This window comes from Hemicordylus capensis, chromosome 3 (assembly GCF_027244095.1).
Source record: "Hemicordylus capensis ecotype Gifberg chromosome 3, rHemCap1.1.pri, whole genome shotgun sequence".
Lineage (NCBI taxonomy): Eukaryota > Metazoa > Chordata > Lepidosauria > Squamata > Cordylidae > Hemicordylus > Hemicordylus capensis.
In genome coordinates, this window is record NC_069659.1 from 244,574,760 (window position 1) to 244,592,423 (window position 17,664).

At 42.7% G+C, this 17,664-nt stretch overlaps 1 protein-coding gene across 3 annotated transcripts in view; it reads right to left on the minus strand.

Moving 5' to 3' along the window:
• PANK1 (pantothenate kinase 1) overlaps positions 1 to 17,275 on the minus strand; it is a 37,632-nt gene extending 20,357 nt beyond the window's left edge. Inside the window, exons 1-2 of one of the 3 annotated variants that reach the window (XM_053311264.1) lie at positions 16,634 to 16,758; positions 15,750 to 15,893 (exon numbers count right to left, since the gene is read on the minus strand). In XM_053311264.1, coding sequence (XP_053167239.1) covers positions 15,750 to 15,777 — 28 coding nt within the window. In that variant the 5' untranslated portion in view covers positions 15,778 to 15,893; positions 16,634 to 16,758. Of the gene's footprint in view, positions 1 to 3,424; positions 3,522 to 15,749; positions 15,894 to 16,633 lie in introns of those variants that run through there. The other 2 variants (XM_053311263.1, XM_053311265.1) reach the window with 2 other exon arrangements.
• Between the last annotated feature and the right edge of the window lie 389 nt (positions 17,276 to 17,664).

Here is a 17,664-nt window from a genome sequence, read left to right on the forward strand (position 1 = left end):
TCCTTTGGGAAACAACACTCCAAAAATAGCTCCACTGCTTCTATTTTTGGTACCAACACAAGTGCTGCAGGGGCATGAGGAACATGTCAGTCCAGACCAGTTGCTCCAAATTTACCAGGGAAAGGCAGAGAAATGTGAGCCTCTTGTTAAAATAAAAGAAAAAAATGTCACCAGCATTGTATGGTCCATTTTAGGGATGTGCACAAATATGGGGCAGGTAGTGGTACCCTTAAGCATGAGCAAAGCAGGTCCTTACCTGCTCCTCGGCCACCCTGCTGCTTTTCCAGGCCTGGCACTGCACCACTCAGAAGTCTGTGCACAGCCTCAGGGCTTCACCCAGCATGGCGGTGAGATACACATGGCCACCACACATGCGTGGTGGCCATGTGCTTCCCACTGCCGCGCTCGGGCTGCTGGGTGACACCCTGCAGCTGCGCACAGACTTCTGAGTGGCGGCACGACATTCCTGGAAAAGCAGCAGGGTGGTGGAGGAGCAGGTAAAGACCTGCTTTATTCATGCTTAAAGGTACTACTCCCCACCCCACCAAAACGACTGGGCGCATCCCTACTGGATCCACCAAATCTATTCATGCAAATCCTTAGTCCATTTACATCATGTATTTCTCATTTTATTTATGGATAACTATTGAAATAGGCTACACTTACTCAGTACTGAACAACTTTAAAACACAAAAAGAGAGTTCAATTAAACTATCCAGTCCTATGCAGAGGCTGCTGGAAAGCGGAAGCCCATGTTGGTGCTCCACAAAGCAAGTAAAACTTTTTTAATGGTTCCTACCAATTATCTCTACACCATAGGCACATCACTATGCCAGAACTACACAAGCTGGGTGGCCCCTACACTGGTACACAAGATGCCACGTGCTCAAGCCAGGACATGAGGACATAATGGTTGTTTAAACAGGATACCCATTGCAAACTATGGGGTGCTGACATGGTAAGAGCTTTCTAAAATCCTCCATATAGCCTCCGTACTTCTGGATCCACACCTCTCCCTGGTTTCTCAGGTTGAGGCGGTGGCAAGGGGTACTTTCTATCAGCTTCGGCTGATATGTCAGCTGCGTCCATTTCTCGAGATCAATGACCTCAAAACAGTGGTACATCTGTTGGTAACCTCCAGCCTGGACTTCTGTAATGCGCTCTATGTGGGGCTGCCTTTGTACGTAGTCTGGAAACTTCAGTTGGTTCAGAATGTGGCAGCCAGGTTGGTCTCCAGGTTGGTCTCTGGGTCATCTTGGAGAGACGACATTACTCCCTTGCTGAGGGAGCTACACTGGCTGCCAATTGGTTTCCGGGCAGAATACAGAGTGCTAGTTATAACTCATAAAGCCCTAAACGGCTTAGGCCCTGGGTATTTAAGAGAACGCCTTCTTCATTATGTGCCCCACCGCCCCTTGAGGTCACTTGAGGAGGTCCATCTCCAGTTTCCGCCAGCTCATCTGGTGGCTACACGGAGACAGGCCTTCTCGATTGTTGCCCCAAGATTGTGGAATGCGCTCCCTGCTGAGATGCGATCCTTCCCATCCCTGACTATTTTTAAAAAAACATCTGAAGACCCATCTCTTCATCCAAGTTTTTTCAGCTTTTTAAATTTGTAGTTTTAATTTTATACTGTTTTAATTTTATACTGTTTTTAAATTGTTAAACTGTTTTAACCTTTTATATTGGTTTTAATTGTTTTTATGTTGTTGTTAACCGCCCAGAGACGAAAGTTTGGGTGGTTTACAAGTTAAATAAGTAAATAAATATGGGGAAAGAGCCCAACATTTAACACTGAAATCATAAACACACTTACCTTACTGTAATGTTGCTGGCATTATGAATGATGCATTGTGAGAAGTAAATCTAACTCTTTGATTGATGTTCTTAAGCTCATCAATCTCAGTAAGGCCCACTGAACACAGCAGGACTGACTCCCGAGTAAACAGGAGGATGGTGCTGTAGCAGTCCTGAACAGTAAAGCAGTTGGGGCTACAAGATATGCACTTGAAGGTAAAAACAGAACAATGTTTCCTTCTTCAAAAGGAAGGAAAGTGCATTGGGGAGGGGGGCACAAAAAACTTTGCAACTTTAATTTGAGCTGGCCATGATGGAGGTTTTTAAGATGCTGCCCTCCCTAGTCTTCCAATGCTTGTGAAGAACTTGTATTGTTCCCAAATCTGCTTTACTTTCACAACTGAAAAGTTATGCACCTCATCTCTTGTGCTTCTACTTCTTTTTTTAACAATAGGATTATCTTTTTCGTATCTACCAGAGAAACACAAAAGAGAATTTGTCAACTTCCTCAGGAGTTTACAAAGCCTTCCCTTCCTATGAAACACAGTTCAATAATCACATAGTGACTGAACATAGTTGAACATAGTATGTCAGCTAAAGACAACACGTTGCACCAAATGTACACAGGCGACAAACCAAGCTGGCAGAAGCTTTCAGTTATTCACTGCATAATATATCCCAAAGTATAAACTTCAAAGACTTTGAATTGTCTTGTCTTTCCCCATTAAAAGCACCAACACTTAGGGATTCGATTTGCTATCGCCTTTAATACCACTTCAGCGTCCAATTGTAGCTTGGAATCTGTTGTTGCTTGTTGTAAAGAAACTAGGAAAAAGCAAAATCCGAATGTGTTTATACTATACTAAATGTGGAAGTATTTCACATGGGGCTATTAAAGCCCTTTAACTCACATCTCCTCCGGAATGGAGGGGGTACGTTCACATATCAGCTGGATTTACCCTGAAGTCCCAGCGAGGTATCTGGGAGCAGTTCACACACAATTCAGGTTTTTCACTGTGCATTACAGTGTAGCCCAATTTATATCCAGGGTAAAAAAAATCCATTATTTGTGTCAGTTTTTTGGGACAATTTCAGTTTCACAGTAAAGCCACACAGTAAACTCATGGTAAAGCCTGCTGAAATAAAAGTCCCCGGTGATTTTTTTTTTCCTAAGACAAAAGACCTCACAAATCCTAAGACTTCACTTTTACCACAATGACCAAAGATCCAGCCATGTGGTATTAACAGAAACTGTACTTTGAGCTCTTAAAGCTCAACAAGGTACATTTTCAATAGTCCAGAGTTAGCTATATATTTCACTGAACTCATTTTTTGACACAAGCCTTCTGCCAGTCCCTTACATCACAAAGATACTACCGCAAAGTCCCTTGCACAGTCCCATCACCAAAAATCTGTACTGACCAGCTGAAAAATACCACCTCATAGCCTCACTCAGTCAGGAGGACTGATCTGGCCAGAGCAGCAAGTGAGACTGTGAAGAGGTCATTTGGCTAACCACTCAGTTTGAAATCTTTTGAGGTTCTACAGCATTTACATAAAACTACCCATACTTAAATGTACTTTGCTTCATTAAAGTTGTTGTTTCTAAAACATCCCCTGAACTTACATGCCAAAATCTGCAAAATAGGAGACTAACATAGAAGCTGTCCAGAAATGTCAAGAGTACTGAAGTGTTTCTCACTGCAGCTCTGAAAATCAGTGTTCTGGAAAGACATGCATAACATGGTCAATTAAGTCAAGGGGAACACATCTGTATAATTCAAATAAATCTCCAGAGGTTGCAGGTTAATACCAACAAGATAATATTTTAGGATATCCAGATTAAAGACTGCAAAAGCTAGCAAGCCACATCATTTTGTGCCACAGCACATTGAAGCTCATAACACTAATCCCATTACGGACTTACACAAATCCTGGTTTTTAAGCTACCAAGAACTCCAATTACTCGCCTTTGTCAGGACAGATAGGAACTCATACTCCTGGACTGCTACGTTTACCCAATTATTTGAGGATGGCAAATTAAAGCACTACAAGCATACAAACTGCAAGGCCTTGTCCCACCATATACAGTGGGTATTGGAAAGAATCACCCCCTTTGATAGACCTTAAATTCTGGTTCCCTTACATCCTGAAATGAAAACACAAAGAAAATTCCCTTCACCAGCTGTACTTATCCAATGCAACCTATAACATCCAACTGAAAAACATCACAATTACAGTCCAGAAAAAGTGTCAGAAACAAAAAACAAGAATTACTAAGATTGAAAAAGGATCACACACACCCCCCATGTCAATATTTTGTTGAACCACCTTTTGCTTTAATAACAACCTTGAGTCTGTTGGGATACTTCTCTATCAACCTTGCACATCTAGACAGAGCAATATTTGCCCACTCCTCCATACAGAACTGTTCAAGTTCGGTCACATTGGATGGTAGGTGTTGGTGGACTGCTATCTTCAAATCTCCCCACAGATTTTCTATGGGATTTAGGTCTGGGCTCTGACTGGGCCACATGAGGACGTTCACTTTTTTCTCCTTCAGCCACTGTGTGGTCAATTTTGCTGTGTGCTTCGGATCGTTGTCATGTTGAAAGGTGAATCTTCTGCCCATCCTCAACTGTCTGGCAGAGGGTAGCAGGTTTTCTTCCAGAATCTGACGGTATTTTACCCCATCCATTTTTTCTTCTACCCTAACGAGAGCCCCAGTCCCTGAGGCAGAGAAACACCCCCACAACAGGATGCTGCCACCTCCATGCTTCACTGTAGGTATGGTGTGTTGTGGATGGTGAGCTGCGTTGGAATTACGCCAGGTGTACTGTTTGGTGTTGAGGCCAAATAGTTCAATCTTGGTCTCATCTGACCATAAGACCTTTTTCCATTTGGCATCAGAATCTTCAAGGTGCCTTCTGGCAAAGCTCAAACGAGCTTTAATGTGGCCTTTCTTGAGAAGTGGCTTTCTCCTTGTGACCCTTCCGAACAAGCCACATTTTTTCCACAACACACCATACCTACAGTGAAGCATGGAGGTGGCAGCATCCTGTTGTGGGGTTGTTTCTCTGCCTCAGGGACTGGGGCTCTTGTTAGGGTAGAAGGAAAAATGGATGGGGCAAAATACCGTCAGATTCTGGAAGAAAACCTGCTACCCTCTGCCAGACAGTTGAGGATGGGCAGAAGATTCACCTTTTAACATGACAACGATCCAAAGCACACAGCAAAATTGACCACACAGTGGCTGAAGGAGAAAAAAGTGAACGTCCTCATGTGGCGCAGTCAGAGCCCAGACCTAAATCCCACAGAAAATCTGTGGGGAGATTTGAAGATAGCAGTCCACCAACACCTACCATCCAATGTGACCGAACTTGAACAGTTCTGTATGGAGGAGTGGGCAAATATTGCTCCGTCTAGATGTGCAAGGTTGATAGAGAAGTATCCCAACAGACTCAAGGCTGTTATTAAAGCAAAAGGTGGTTCAACAAAATATTGACATGGGGGGGGGGGTGTGATCCTTTTTCAATCTCAGTAATTCTTGTTTTTTGTTTCTGACACTTTTTCTGGACTGTAATTGTGATGTTTTTCAGTTGGATGTTATAGGTTGCATTGGATAAGTACAGCTGGTGAAGGGAATTTTCTTTGTGTTTTCATTTCAGGATGTAAGGGAACCAGAATTTAAGGTCTATCAAAGGGGGTGATTCTTTCCAATACCCACTGTAGGAAAAAGAATGCTTCTGGCAATGCTTATTTGCCCAAGCTAAGGTGTAGAACTGGCATAAAATAGTGACATATACGAATCATGGTGGAACAACAAAAAGCCAGATACTTTCAAGCTATACTCTAACCTAGAAAGCCATGATCACAATTCAGAGCTCTGTCTGTGATACTTGGAGGGTGGAAATGCCTACATTTGCACTGCGGTATTCCCCCACCACCCCCACATTGAATTTTAAAAGCAGGGGCATTTCAAAACACAATGTCTCTGTTTGTTGAGAAAAGTAAGAGGGAAGGAGAGGTAGGAGGCATCTGCTGGAGTGAAATAAGTAAACAAAAGCACCCAGCTGTGCCCACTAACCTTTGTATTGGAAGCCACAGGCTGTGCTGACACTGTGGGGACTGTGGATCATAGTCCATAGCTGCAACAACATCACATCATGCATACACTCTGCAAATGGAAAAACCTATTCTTTTGGACTCCAAATTCAAGAATAGGAAAAGGCCACAGAACACACAGGTCTTCAGCAGCAAGTCAAGAACCATCAGATGCCTCCTAAAGACGGGATGAGATGGAAGGCATGGCAGACTTGTGCTCCCTCTCCTCTTACAAAAAAGAACATTTTCTTGAGAATCTGCATCTTGCCAAAGGAAATTTGCATGACTGTACACTTCCCAAAGTGGAAACACAAGTGATTTGCCCCTTTCTTTGAATGTCCAAGGCAGACCTCAAGGTTTAGTCAGATAGTCCTTGACTTGTGGCTTTGTTTTCATTAAGGCCGATACACTCTACATGCTGCTTGATTCTTCAGTTTGGAGGAAAGAGAATGAATGACCTGTGCTTCCTCTCTCACTGCCCCTCTTTCCAATATAAGGCCTGAAGTAGACGTCCGTTTGCTTGTGAACGTCAGCAAACACAAAAGTGTTAAATTCTGTTAAGCACTATACTGCTTGCAGTCATTAATCCAACACAAAAGGAATGTGAACTGTGGAGAGGAAGTCGTATGACTGACCTATCAAGGGCACACAAGCATTAAAATCCACATGGGGGCAGCAGAGAAATTATAGTATACAAACAAGGAAGTAGCCAATGGTATTAAGTTATGTTAATTGATTCATGCTGTGTATTAGCTTGCACCACATATACACATTCACCACACTTGATTACAGCATGTTAGGCCATCCCGACTTAATCACTAAGCAAAGCATTTTCTGCCACCTATTTGGGAACAGTCTGTGAAATCAAAGTATTTATAAAGTTGGCTTTAAATTTCTTTCAGTATTTCTTTCAAACTTGTCTACTTAGGTTTATTTTCGTCTCTAGGTAGCTTTCCTATACATCAGACTTTAGTCACAGCTGTAAAAAAAAGAAAAAAGAAAAAGAAGTAGCATCTTTCAAGTACAGGGTCTTTTAGGAGAAACAACACACAGGAAAACGGGAACAAATTGTGATGATGCTGTTTCTTCACCACGCGCAAGGCTTCATTTCCCTGCCCCTTACGGATACAGACTGTAGTTTGTAAATTCACATGAGACTGAGATAGATAAAAGCACTATAGATTAACAGTAACTTGGGATAGGAAGCCTATTAATTCCTTTTCAGAAGAGCCTCCAAAGTCTTTGGTTCCTCCAAAACCATGGACTTAATAGCTTTTAAAATAGAGAATACACAACGAAGCAATTGATGTGCATTCCATGTTCTACTATTACAAATCTACAAACACACAAAGCTATTTTAGCAGTTTAAATTCCACCATTCCTCCAATATTTAAAACTAACAACATTAAACTGCTTAATTCATTTGGAACCTAGACACTGTGGCTTATTATTATTTATTACATTTGTATCCCCATTTTCATCAGCCTAGGAGTTCAGGAAGGTATTTGTGTGGTTGTCTTCACAACAACTCTAGATGCATGCTAGAGGAGGAAACATATCACCTCAAACTCAGTGGCTGAGCTGGGACTGGAATTCATGCCCGTGAGTCCAATACACTTCACTGTTGTATCACACTGACTAATGTTTATTGCATAGCTATAAATGTCATATCATAAGCCACAGGCTGTGGCTTCCAGAGCAAAATTCCAAGCATCTTCAGACTCTCAGTTTTGTTTTTAGAGTATCTATCTCTTATTAAAGGGATTAAATAACACGGTGGGCGGCTGCGTTTAGGACAGGGGTACCCAGACCTCAGGCTTACATCTATTTTGTTTTTCACTAGAAAAGCTCTTGAAAAGTTTTCTTTGGATTCAGCAGCCAGCCCAAAAGTTTATTTTTATTATTTATTTATTTATTACATTTTATATCCCACTCTTCCTCCAATGAGCCCAGAGCGGTGTACTACATACTTAGGATTCTCCTCACAACAACTCTGTGAAGTAGGTTAGGCTGAGAGAGAAGTGACTGGCCCAGAGTCACCCAGCAAGTATCATGGCTGAATGGGGATTTGAACTCGGGTCTCCCTGGTTCTAGTCCAAAGTACAAACTTAGTGACAGACATTGTGATGGGGAATGGTAAACTGACTTCTCTTCATCCCCTTTACGAGTAACATAGAATAGAAACAGAGCTGCCTAGGAAAATAAACATTTTGTTAAATAACTACCTCTGAATAACCTAGTCTAGGCACCATGGCTCCCTAGCACCTGGGATTTGTCAAGTCCTGCACTAGAACAGGAGCCAAATGCAAGGAATAGGACATCTCTGTGCACATGGTTAACCCATAATACCAGAACTGACCTCACAGTAGTTTTACACAAAACTCCATTCAGAGTTTATCCCTGGGTGGTCTTCATTTCAGCAGACTAAAGGGAATGTTGTTGTTTTTTGTTATCTATACATTTGGGAAGCCACCTAATGGTGCAGCAGGGAAATGACTTGATTATCAAGGCAGAGGTTGCTGGTTCGAACGCACACTGATATTTCACAGACTATGGGAAACACCTATATCAGGCAGCAGTGATATAGGAAGATGCTGAAAGGCATCATCTCATTCTCTGTGGGAGATGGCAATGGTAAACCCCTCCTGTATTCTACCAAAGACAACCACAGGGCTCTGTGTGTTGGGAATTTTCTCTGGTAGGAGAAACCCTTTTTCATTATAGCAGAGTGCACAGAGGCACAACACAGCGGAATTTAGTTGGGCATGTGTGTATGCTGAGAGTAAAGTAACTTGGAGCCAGTTCATAGTTTCAAATCAATATATAAGGCAAACGAGCCCCTGGTGGCGCAGTGGTAAAACTGCCGCCCTGTAACCAGAAGGTTACAAGTTCAATCCTGACCAGGGGCTCAAGGTTGACTCAGCCTTCCATCCTTCCGAGGTCGGTAAAATGAGTACCCAGAATGTTGGGGGCAATATGCTAAATCATTGTAAACCGCTTAGAGAACTCCGGCTATAGAGCGGTATATAAATGTAAGTGCTATTGCTATTGCTATTGCTATTTATTAGAGAACTCCATTCTGGATAGGAAAGTGAGGAGTTATGATCTCTAATCTAGCTAGCTAGCTGGATGCAGATGGATTCTGCATCTCTGCACACATGGTGCAGGGAAGAGGAGCTTGCATGTTGCAAGGTAGAAGAAACAGGAAGAGAAGGGAAGAGGAAGTACAAAGCAGGAAGGAAGGAAGTTAGTCTCTAAGAGTAGCAATCTACATTCCAAAGGGATAGTGTCAGAGCAGTAGAGAAGGGGTCACCAATGTCTTGACCCTCTAGCCCTCTGACTCACTAGTCTGTCCTCCACTTTCTTTGAGACAAGAGACAGCGCATAGTCCTTCACTTCCAACACTGTGGTCACCAGGAGTTGATGCCAACTCAATGGCACACTTCACTTTAAACACTTGGGAATAAAAAACCCTTGCTGATGTACAGCAAGTGAACCAGAAATCTACCAGTAGATCCGCACGTGTGCCCAATTCTGTTCTAAGATATTCTATAGAGAATACTTCACAACTTCCCAATACAAGTTTGTGTATCCACTATTAACAGATGCAATTAAAACTTTAGCAGCACATAACTGTCTCTTAGAGAAGCCAAAAATAAGCCAATGGTATATCAGCTAAAATTGTGCTTTGTTGAAATTATGCCTCAGTCACTGCATTGAGATGTCATTGCTCAGAACTGATATCCACTCCCACCTCCCAGTCTAACTAACCCTACAAGTCCATCACTAAGAGGGATCTTGAGAGATGGAAGGAGGTGAAACATCAACCCCCTTGTTGCTTTGCATCACAGCTAGTTACAAAAGCCTCTATTGGTACAAGACAAGCAAGTTGTAGGTGGTATATTATTGAAATACAATGCCTTAGTATGAATCATAGTACCTCAAATGATATTACTTTTTTTACTAGTGGGTAAAACACAGAGCAGTTGTTTATACTGTTGCACCATACTAAAAAGAAAAGGCACGTGTCATATTTCTCTCTCAGGTAAGCCTGAAGAAGTGCTATACCTAGTATTTAATATTTATTGGAAAACCAACTCAAGGGCCCAGCTTCATGCTCTTTAACCATTCAAAAAAGGGGGGAGGGAGGCATACAACTATGGCATGAAACTTACTGAGGTGATAAATCTGTATCTGGGCTGCACCACTGGTGCAGGGCTCACAAAAAGGGATGCTCCCCTTATTCATTTTTTTAATTCTACACATAGGAAAGTAATATCTAGATCTCTTTCCTTTAAAAAAAAAAAATGGAGACGCATATGTGAGCTTCTAACTGCAATCTGAAGTAGTACAGCCTAGACACAGGTTTACCACCACAGTGAGAACCAGGTCTATGCAAACAGAAGATATCTAAGAGATTACAAGGATCAGGAAACTTGATAGATGCTAACAGCTGGACTATCTAGGGGAAAGTTCATTTATAGATAATGTAAGAGTACCTTTAACACAGTTCCTAAGTGCATTTTAAATTTGACAAGTCCAGCTTGTTGTCCAGAACTATAAAACAACTGAAACTGTATGTGCTTCCACAGAGAAATGACTGGTTTTGATACATGGGAACAGTTTCAAATTCAAGACAGATCTAGGGTAGGGGATTCTAATCCATTCTGCTTTAGTGGTTGTGGATATAGAGCCAGTATATTTTTGTTCTGAGATGTGGCTGACAAGGGTGAGATGTACAGGGCATATTCTGCCTTACCACACAACTCTACAAAGTCAGTTTCGGTGTAGTCTCTACCCAGAGAACAACATGCTTGTGTGTGTTTACATATTCAATTAGATCTGAATGAGTTGATCACATGGCTATGACACAGAAAGACAATTATGCATATTACATTACTTAGGAGTCTGGATTGCATAAATTAAGGGAAAGCACACCAGGGCCAGGTCATTAATTATTGCAGCATAACCCCTCCAAGGCAATTGCAGGTGATCCACCATACAGCCCAAACCTGTGTGAAATCAGAAGTCATCTCTCATAAGCAGCTCATGCTTGCAAGGAGTGGCAGGGTGTTCTTTGAGACAGATCACTCATACATGTATGCCTTGATGCACACATTGTGAACCAACCCTGAACAATTTCATGGAGGAAACAGAAAAGTACAGTATTGTTCAGTTTGGGGTTGTTAGAAAAGTACATTCTAGACTAATGAACTATTTTACAGACTTAATAGTATGCCACATCCCAAGTCTTGGGAGAAGCAACAATATTCCCCCCCATCCATTATTAGCCATCACTGGTCTGAGGCTAGTCCCCAAGGGAAAATAACTTTGGAAGATGAGAAAACCTGCAAATTGGATTTGGCACACAAATTGTATAGTCCTCCTGGTCAGTTGAATGCATGAATACAGTATCTTAAGGATGCTGAATCCAAACTGTGTAGGGTCTTATGGCTCATCGTCAGCATATCGAACAAGCCTGCTCAACTTTGGCCCTCCTACAGATGTTGTCCTACAACTCCCATAATCCCTGGCTATTAGCTAATGTTGCTGGGGATTATGGGCGCTGTAGCCCAAAAACAGCAGAGGGGGGCAAAATTGAGCAGGCCTGATCTCGAATAAAGCCCACACCACTGGGAAGTTTCACCATCAACTTTACTTTCCATATAGATGCTGAATTTTGTAGTTCGGAGCCACCCCCCACAAGTCACTCTCTCATTTGGGACATGGTAGAGGAAAAGAAAAAAAGAGGACAAAGAATGTGTGTGTGTGTGTGCGCGCACACACACACACACACACACAGAATGCAGGCTAAATTAGCCATGACTAATGAAATCAATACATGTTAGTACTGATTTGACTAGCAATAGCAAACTTAGTTATATGTTTGGGTTCCAAAAGTAATGTCCAAAAGTGCAGCTATCACAGACCGTTATTACCTTAAATAAAACCAGTTCATTTGCTGAATGCTCCAGTTCATTTGCTGAAAACTAATTCCCAGTAATCTGTGATGGATGCCAGCCAATATCCATATAAAACTTTTAAGGAAAAGTTTGTTTTGATGGGCAAAGTACACACAGCAAGAAATACAGCAGCACACTGCAAATGCATGAGAATGTGCCTTAGGGAAAACATTAGAAAGATGCACATTCAGGTCCAATGCTATATACTGGAGCAGGGATGGCCAACTTGCATGCTTAAGTAGTTGGACATCTAGTGCATGGCACTGGACTTCAATCTATGTTTCTTGACATTTTTCCCCACTAAGACACTTTGCAAGGTGTAGGGGTGTGTGGGGGGGGGTGCACTTGTGCATTGTTCATACAAGACAGAAGCATATGGTTTAGCACCAAGCTTTTTAAAAAAACAACTAAAAATGAACTTTTGGTATGTTAAAATGTTTGGTAGGGGGAAAAGACCATACAAACTGCAAAGTTACTTTGCAATGCAGTCTGTCCCTGCTGTTGGATTTGCTAGGAGGGCCTACAGTCAGCTTCAGCACATCTTAGAACCAAGAGGTGGTACAGGCCAGTCTCAGTGGTATGAAGTATCTCCAGTCGCTTTCTAATTGGGGTGCAAGTATGGCATCTACAGCAAAATCCTGAACAGACCCCAGGCCAAAACAGAAAGGCAAACAGGTTTTTTAAAACACCTCCTAGGTTGGATGCCACCTGCAGGCTCCCACTTGCCCATCCTAGTACTAGAGCACTGTGTTTTCTCTAAGGGGTTATCATGACACACCAGCTTCCATTTCTGGGAAAGAATACTTTTGTCAAGAAGGTATACAGATATTTTAAAGACTATGTTTTTTTTAAAAAAAGGAATTCTGAAAGTAAGCATTTTATTATGGCTTAGATGTACACTTGTAACCTTGATATTTGACTAATGGAGGTCTGCACAGACATGTGAGTCTGGTATGACACCAATGATAAACAGTTCATTGGAAAGGGAATCATAGAGCTTCTTTAGTGTAATTCAGCATGATCTGGAGTTGCTATACATAATCTTCCTCACCATTCTTTATCTCCACAGTCTCAGTGTCTGCCTACCATACTCCTACATGCTTGCCCCCAAGTTAAATTTAAAGTAGATTTCACATGTGTGTGCATTTGGTGTTATAACAGGGTCTACATTTTTCCTGACAGAAAAACATGCCGATTTTTGTCTCGTGCCAAGAATGAGAGACCAGAGATGTGTAGTTTGGACTTCAAGGCTTGTACTGTCAGGACTTTTCATGAGCATGCCACCTCAATTAGCTCATGCAACTTAAAATTCACCCTTTAACATACTTAGCTAACAAGCACCTCCAGAAGCTAAAGCTGAATAATACCACCAAACCAGAAAGACTGGATTATTCATTGTCGTGTTCTACTCAGCTTTCCTCAGTGCAGGCTCATTTTCTATATTTTTGATTCCTGATGAATTATACAGTCAAGCAGTAAATGGCAGAGAGATACAAAGTATTTTACACAAAGGCTGCTCCTTCAAATAGGAGATAAGATCCCCAAGATATATATATATTTTAAAGTCATCAGCTTATTTTTCTTCAGCAGAAGTCACCTAGAATTCTTTTTAGCTGGGCCCAATAATATCAGTTTAAGGATTTTTTAATCTTTTCTACATTATTTCTTACCAGTCCTGCTTTTCACTTTAGAAAGAGTTTAATGGACTGAAAGCCATATTTTCCTTATTCTTAAGGAATGTGTGAGGTCACAGGGTCTCAAGTTGATTTTTGCAATGCAAAGCATTATTGAAAAACATCTGACATTCACATATGAACTGGGATTAATGTGATCAGTAAAGATATAGTGGCCAGATATTTTTACTTTCACTGTAGACAGAATATTACACTATCATTAATTATTTTCCTTACATGGTGTTTGGGATGGCAAAACACTATTTGAAAGTCTCCTTTCAGCCTTGCTTTCTGGTGCCATTTTTGACATCTGTGGGTATGAACTGCAGAACTTACAATGCCTGCATTGTACATAATTATTTTTGCTAGAAACAGTAAGAGAAGTTTATACTTTAGAAACTGAAGTCTTCAGTTCTATACATACTTGCAGCGAGAATAGGACCCAATGGATTTAACGGGACTTACTTCTGAACAAGCAAGCACAGGATTGGGCTGTAAATTACATAAATGAAGAAGAGGCTGCTATTAAACCAGCCCTATAAAAACTGCAGAGAGAACAGCAGTTTAGTTAATGATAGTTATGAACTACCCTATTTTACCAATGCTAAGCAACAGAGAGTACCAAAAAGGACACTGATACATACTTACGAATTCCAATAGAATAAAAGACTTTTGCACCTGATTGATACTACATAGTATTGTAAACTCAGGCTTACTCTGTCTGCTTCGGAATGAACAGAATCTGACAGACTAAATTACTTCTGAGGAGTCCTAACGGAACTAAATAGTTCTTTAGAGGAACTCTTGAATAGTACTATTGAGTAACTTAGTCTAGCTATCAGCCAGTTGTATGTTTTGTTTTTGCTTAAGAATTCCTTTAAAATTTGGTTCAGGCTGTAAACCTAAACACACTTAATAGTGAGCAAGTACCACTGAACGCATTTAGGACTGTACTGCATGATTCCAAAAATGCTTGCATAGTATATGGCTGCACTGATTTCAGTCATGCTGTACACCTGCAGAACTAAGGCCTGCATCAAAGTACCTGATCGAATTCTGATACCACAATAGTTAATGGCAAAAATCATCTTAACAGATGCAATTTTCATGTTTAAGTCAGCAAGCCACAATAAATACACCCACAAGTGAAACAGGATTTAAGCCTAAGTCTGTCAGATCCAGTGCACCATACTGATATGTATGTAATTCCCATGTATTCAGCTTTGGTGCTTAGCTTTATTTTATCCTTTGCTTGTCCCATCCACCTTTAAATTGTAAACTCCAGAATAAAGAGCATCTCTCATGCTAGCTCTGTCTCACCATGCATAATAACGATGATGCATGATAAAATAATAATGCTTTCTTGAGTATTTGTTTTCAATATGGTGTGGGGGTGTGGACAGACTGGTGAAGTTCAGTGCAAATTCGGATCGAACTGCGGGTATGTGAACTGGTTTGGTTGAACTGATCGACTGGGCCAGTCGGTTCAATGAACCAGCTCAGCCCAGTCATACTGGCCCAGTTCACAGTGGCCTGGTTCACGACTGAACCGGTCCTACACATCCCTAGTGGGGTGTGTGTGTTTTCTAATCAGCAACTTTTCCACAAAAGCAGTTTTATTTCCTTAGAACATTAACAAAGAAGCAGTAGAATTATGGTCTAGAATAGGCTGCTGCCCAGATGCCATTAATCCTAAACATGCTGAAACCAGGTTTGACTTCCAAATAACCATGGTTAGGACAGGATCAGGCCATTCATCTCACTGTTAGAACAATTTCCAAGACATTCTTTTTGCATACTTTCAAACTTAACACAATTTATTTCTGATTAATATGGATCATGATGTCACAGTGTGCTGTACTTTGAAGCTCGGTATGCAAAACTCACACACATGCACAACCCCAAAATGTACATGTTTGATAGACAATGTATTTTTATATGAAGGAGTTCAAATCCTCTTTATAAATTAAAAAGAAATTAGATTTCACAGACTCATAGAGATGGGAAGGATTCATTTGATCACTGAGTACAACCTCCTACCCAAAAGCAAGATCCTTCACACATTAACCCCCTGGAAATTAATCCCATTGCTTGATCAAACTGTTCCTCGTTTCCTAAGGCATCTTCCTATATTTAATCAGAGACAGAGAGAAGTACATTACCAACAAGTTCATAACTATCTTTAATTTAAATGTCAATGTCATTTACTTACAATGTTTTTCATCAATTATAAGCTTCATTCTGAGTTATTAGAGGGCACAGGAGCAGGCTTTCTTGACACTGACAATCCAAGTCTGTGTGACTTTTACATCCCAACAATTGGCATCCGCTTTTAACAAGGTCACATTTATGCAGGCTGTAAATTGGGAAATCTCTCATTTTAGCGTTCTGCACACAGCGGTGTAGAAACCAAGACAAACCCACTCCCTCCCAGCCATCTCATTGGTCAACCAGGGACCAGCCTACGTGGTATCAGTGGGTGTGATCTCCGAGAAAGCATCCCTATTGGCTGGCCCGAGACGGTATTTAATGAACTGATAGTTGTGCGGTAGAGCAAGAGATTGTCGCGCACCACAAGCAGCTGGAGGAGTGAGCGGGCGGCTCCTTAAGAATTAGAACAAAATGGGATGCTCCGATCCTTTCATGCATCAAAGGCGCACGACTTACACAGTCGATGAAATAAGAAGGAGCAAAGTCCTCATTTTGGCTAGTTTTACATCTTGCTCCCCCCCCCCCCCGCACACACACCTTTAAACCTAAAACAATCCGCAGCCAGCCAAGCACTGAAACAGGATGCGTCTGCACCCTGACAGCGCACAAGTGAGCAAGCAAGCTATTGCGGACGGGAGCGCAACGATCTAGCAGGCAAGAAACACACCTGCATCCCTTCCCCATCTCATCCACACAAGGCAGTTTCCCCTCCCGCCGCCTTTCAGCGGTGGCTGAGTAATAGTGACTCCTCCTATCAATGGAAAGAGAAGGAAGCCGCCCGGCCTGCATGGCTTCGCTGCTACAGTTCTACAGGGCCTCGACACACGCTTGCAAGGCAATCCCATACCACGCAGCCTAAGGCGGCCCTCGACATTCCTCACTTACGTGGCCTGTTTTTTCGGCCCGAGTCCATTCTCCGGCGCGTCCTGCATTTCTTGGCTGGGGAGCCATGGCTGGCCAGAGGCAGATCCTGACGGAAGAGCAGCGAGTGGGGAGCGTCTCCATTGCTGGGCAGCGGGTGGAAGCCGTTGTGCAGCAGCCCGTTGTGCAGCGAGCAGCTGGGGGTCGACGCCACCGACGCTGAAGCCGCTCCTGCTGCAGCTGCAGCCACCGAGGAGACGCCGGCTTCGCCTCGGAGCCTCTCCCCCATGGCGCCGGCAGCAGCAGCTCAAAGGAGGCGGCCGCGCTCGCCCTTTGTCCTCCCCCGCGGCGCTCGAGAGAACCAGGCGAGGCGGAGACTCAGTCAGAACCCTCCGCTCATGTTTTCCTCAGCGGCTCCCTTCTTGCGCCCAGGATGCACCTCCACCCTCCGGAGGCAGCGCCAAACGCAGGCGTCCTACCCGCCGCAGGAAGGAGAGGGGGAGGTGGACGGAAAGGGGGCGGTGGCAGCCGCAGCGTTCCCGGCTCCTTCCCTCGCATCCAGAACTGGGGGTGACAGTGTCCTGAGGAGATCTCTCTTTCCCCCGCCTACATATGTGGTTTCGTTAGGAGAGCCAACCAAGCTAGGATGAGCTTCCTCCGAACCGTGGAGTAGCTTGGTCGTCTGTACTGCTTACCACCCCCGCTACCAGCTGACAAGGAGCTAAGCTCTTGTTAGGGGCTGAGGTCTGTATGGGCTTCGTTGCTATTTGGCTCTATAGCGTGGGCTCAGGGAAGCTTACAACTTTATCAGTGTCCCCAAAGGGTTCACACACACCCACACAATCCAAAGTATATGGGCAACTTGGAGAAAAAGGACAAACTGCACATATTAATTGCTTATAACTCGCCAACATTTTCTTATCCCTCTTAATCCACTAGATAGCACATACCAACTCCAGGTAAGAGATTCGGCATACCAATGCCAGAAACCTCCGACCCAAAATGGGCAAGTTGGAGTGCTTGGTTGCTAATGAAAACAGATATAATGGGCATAA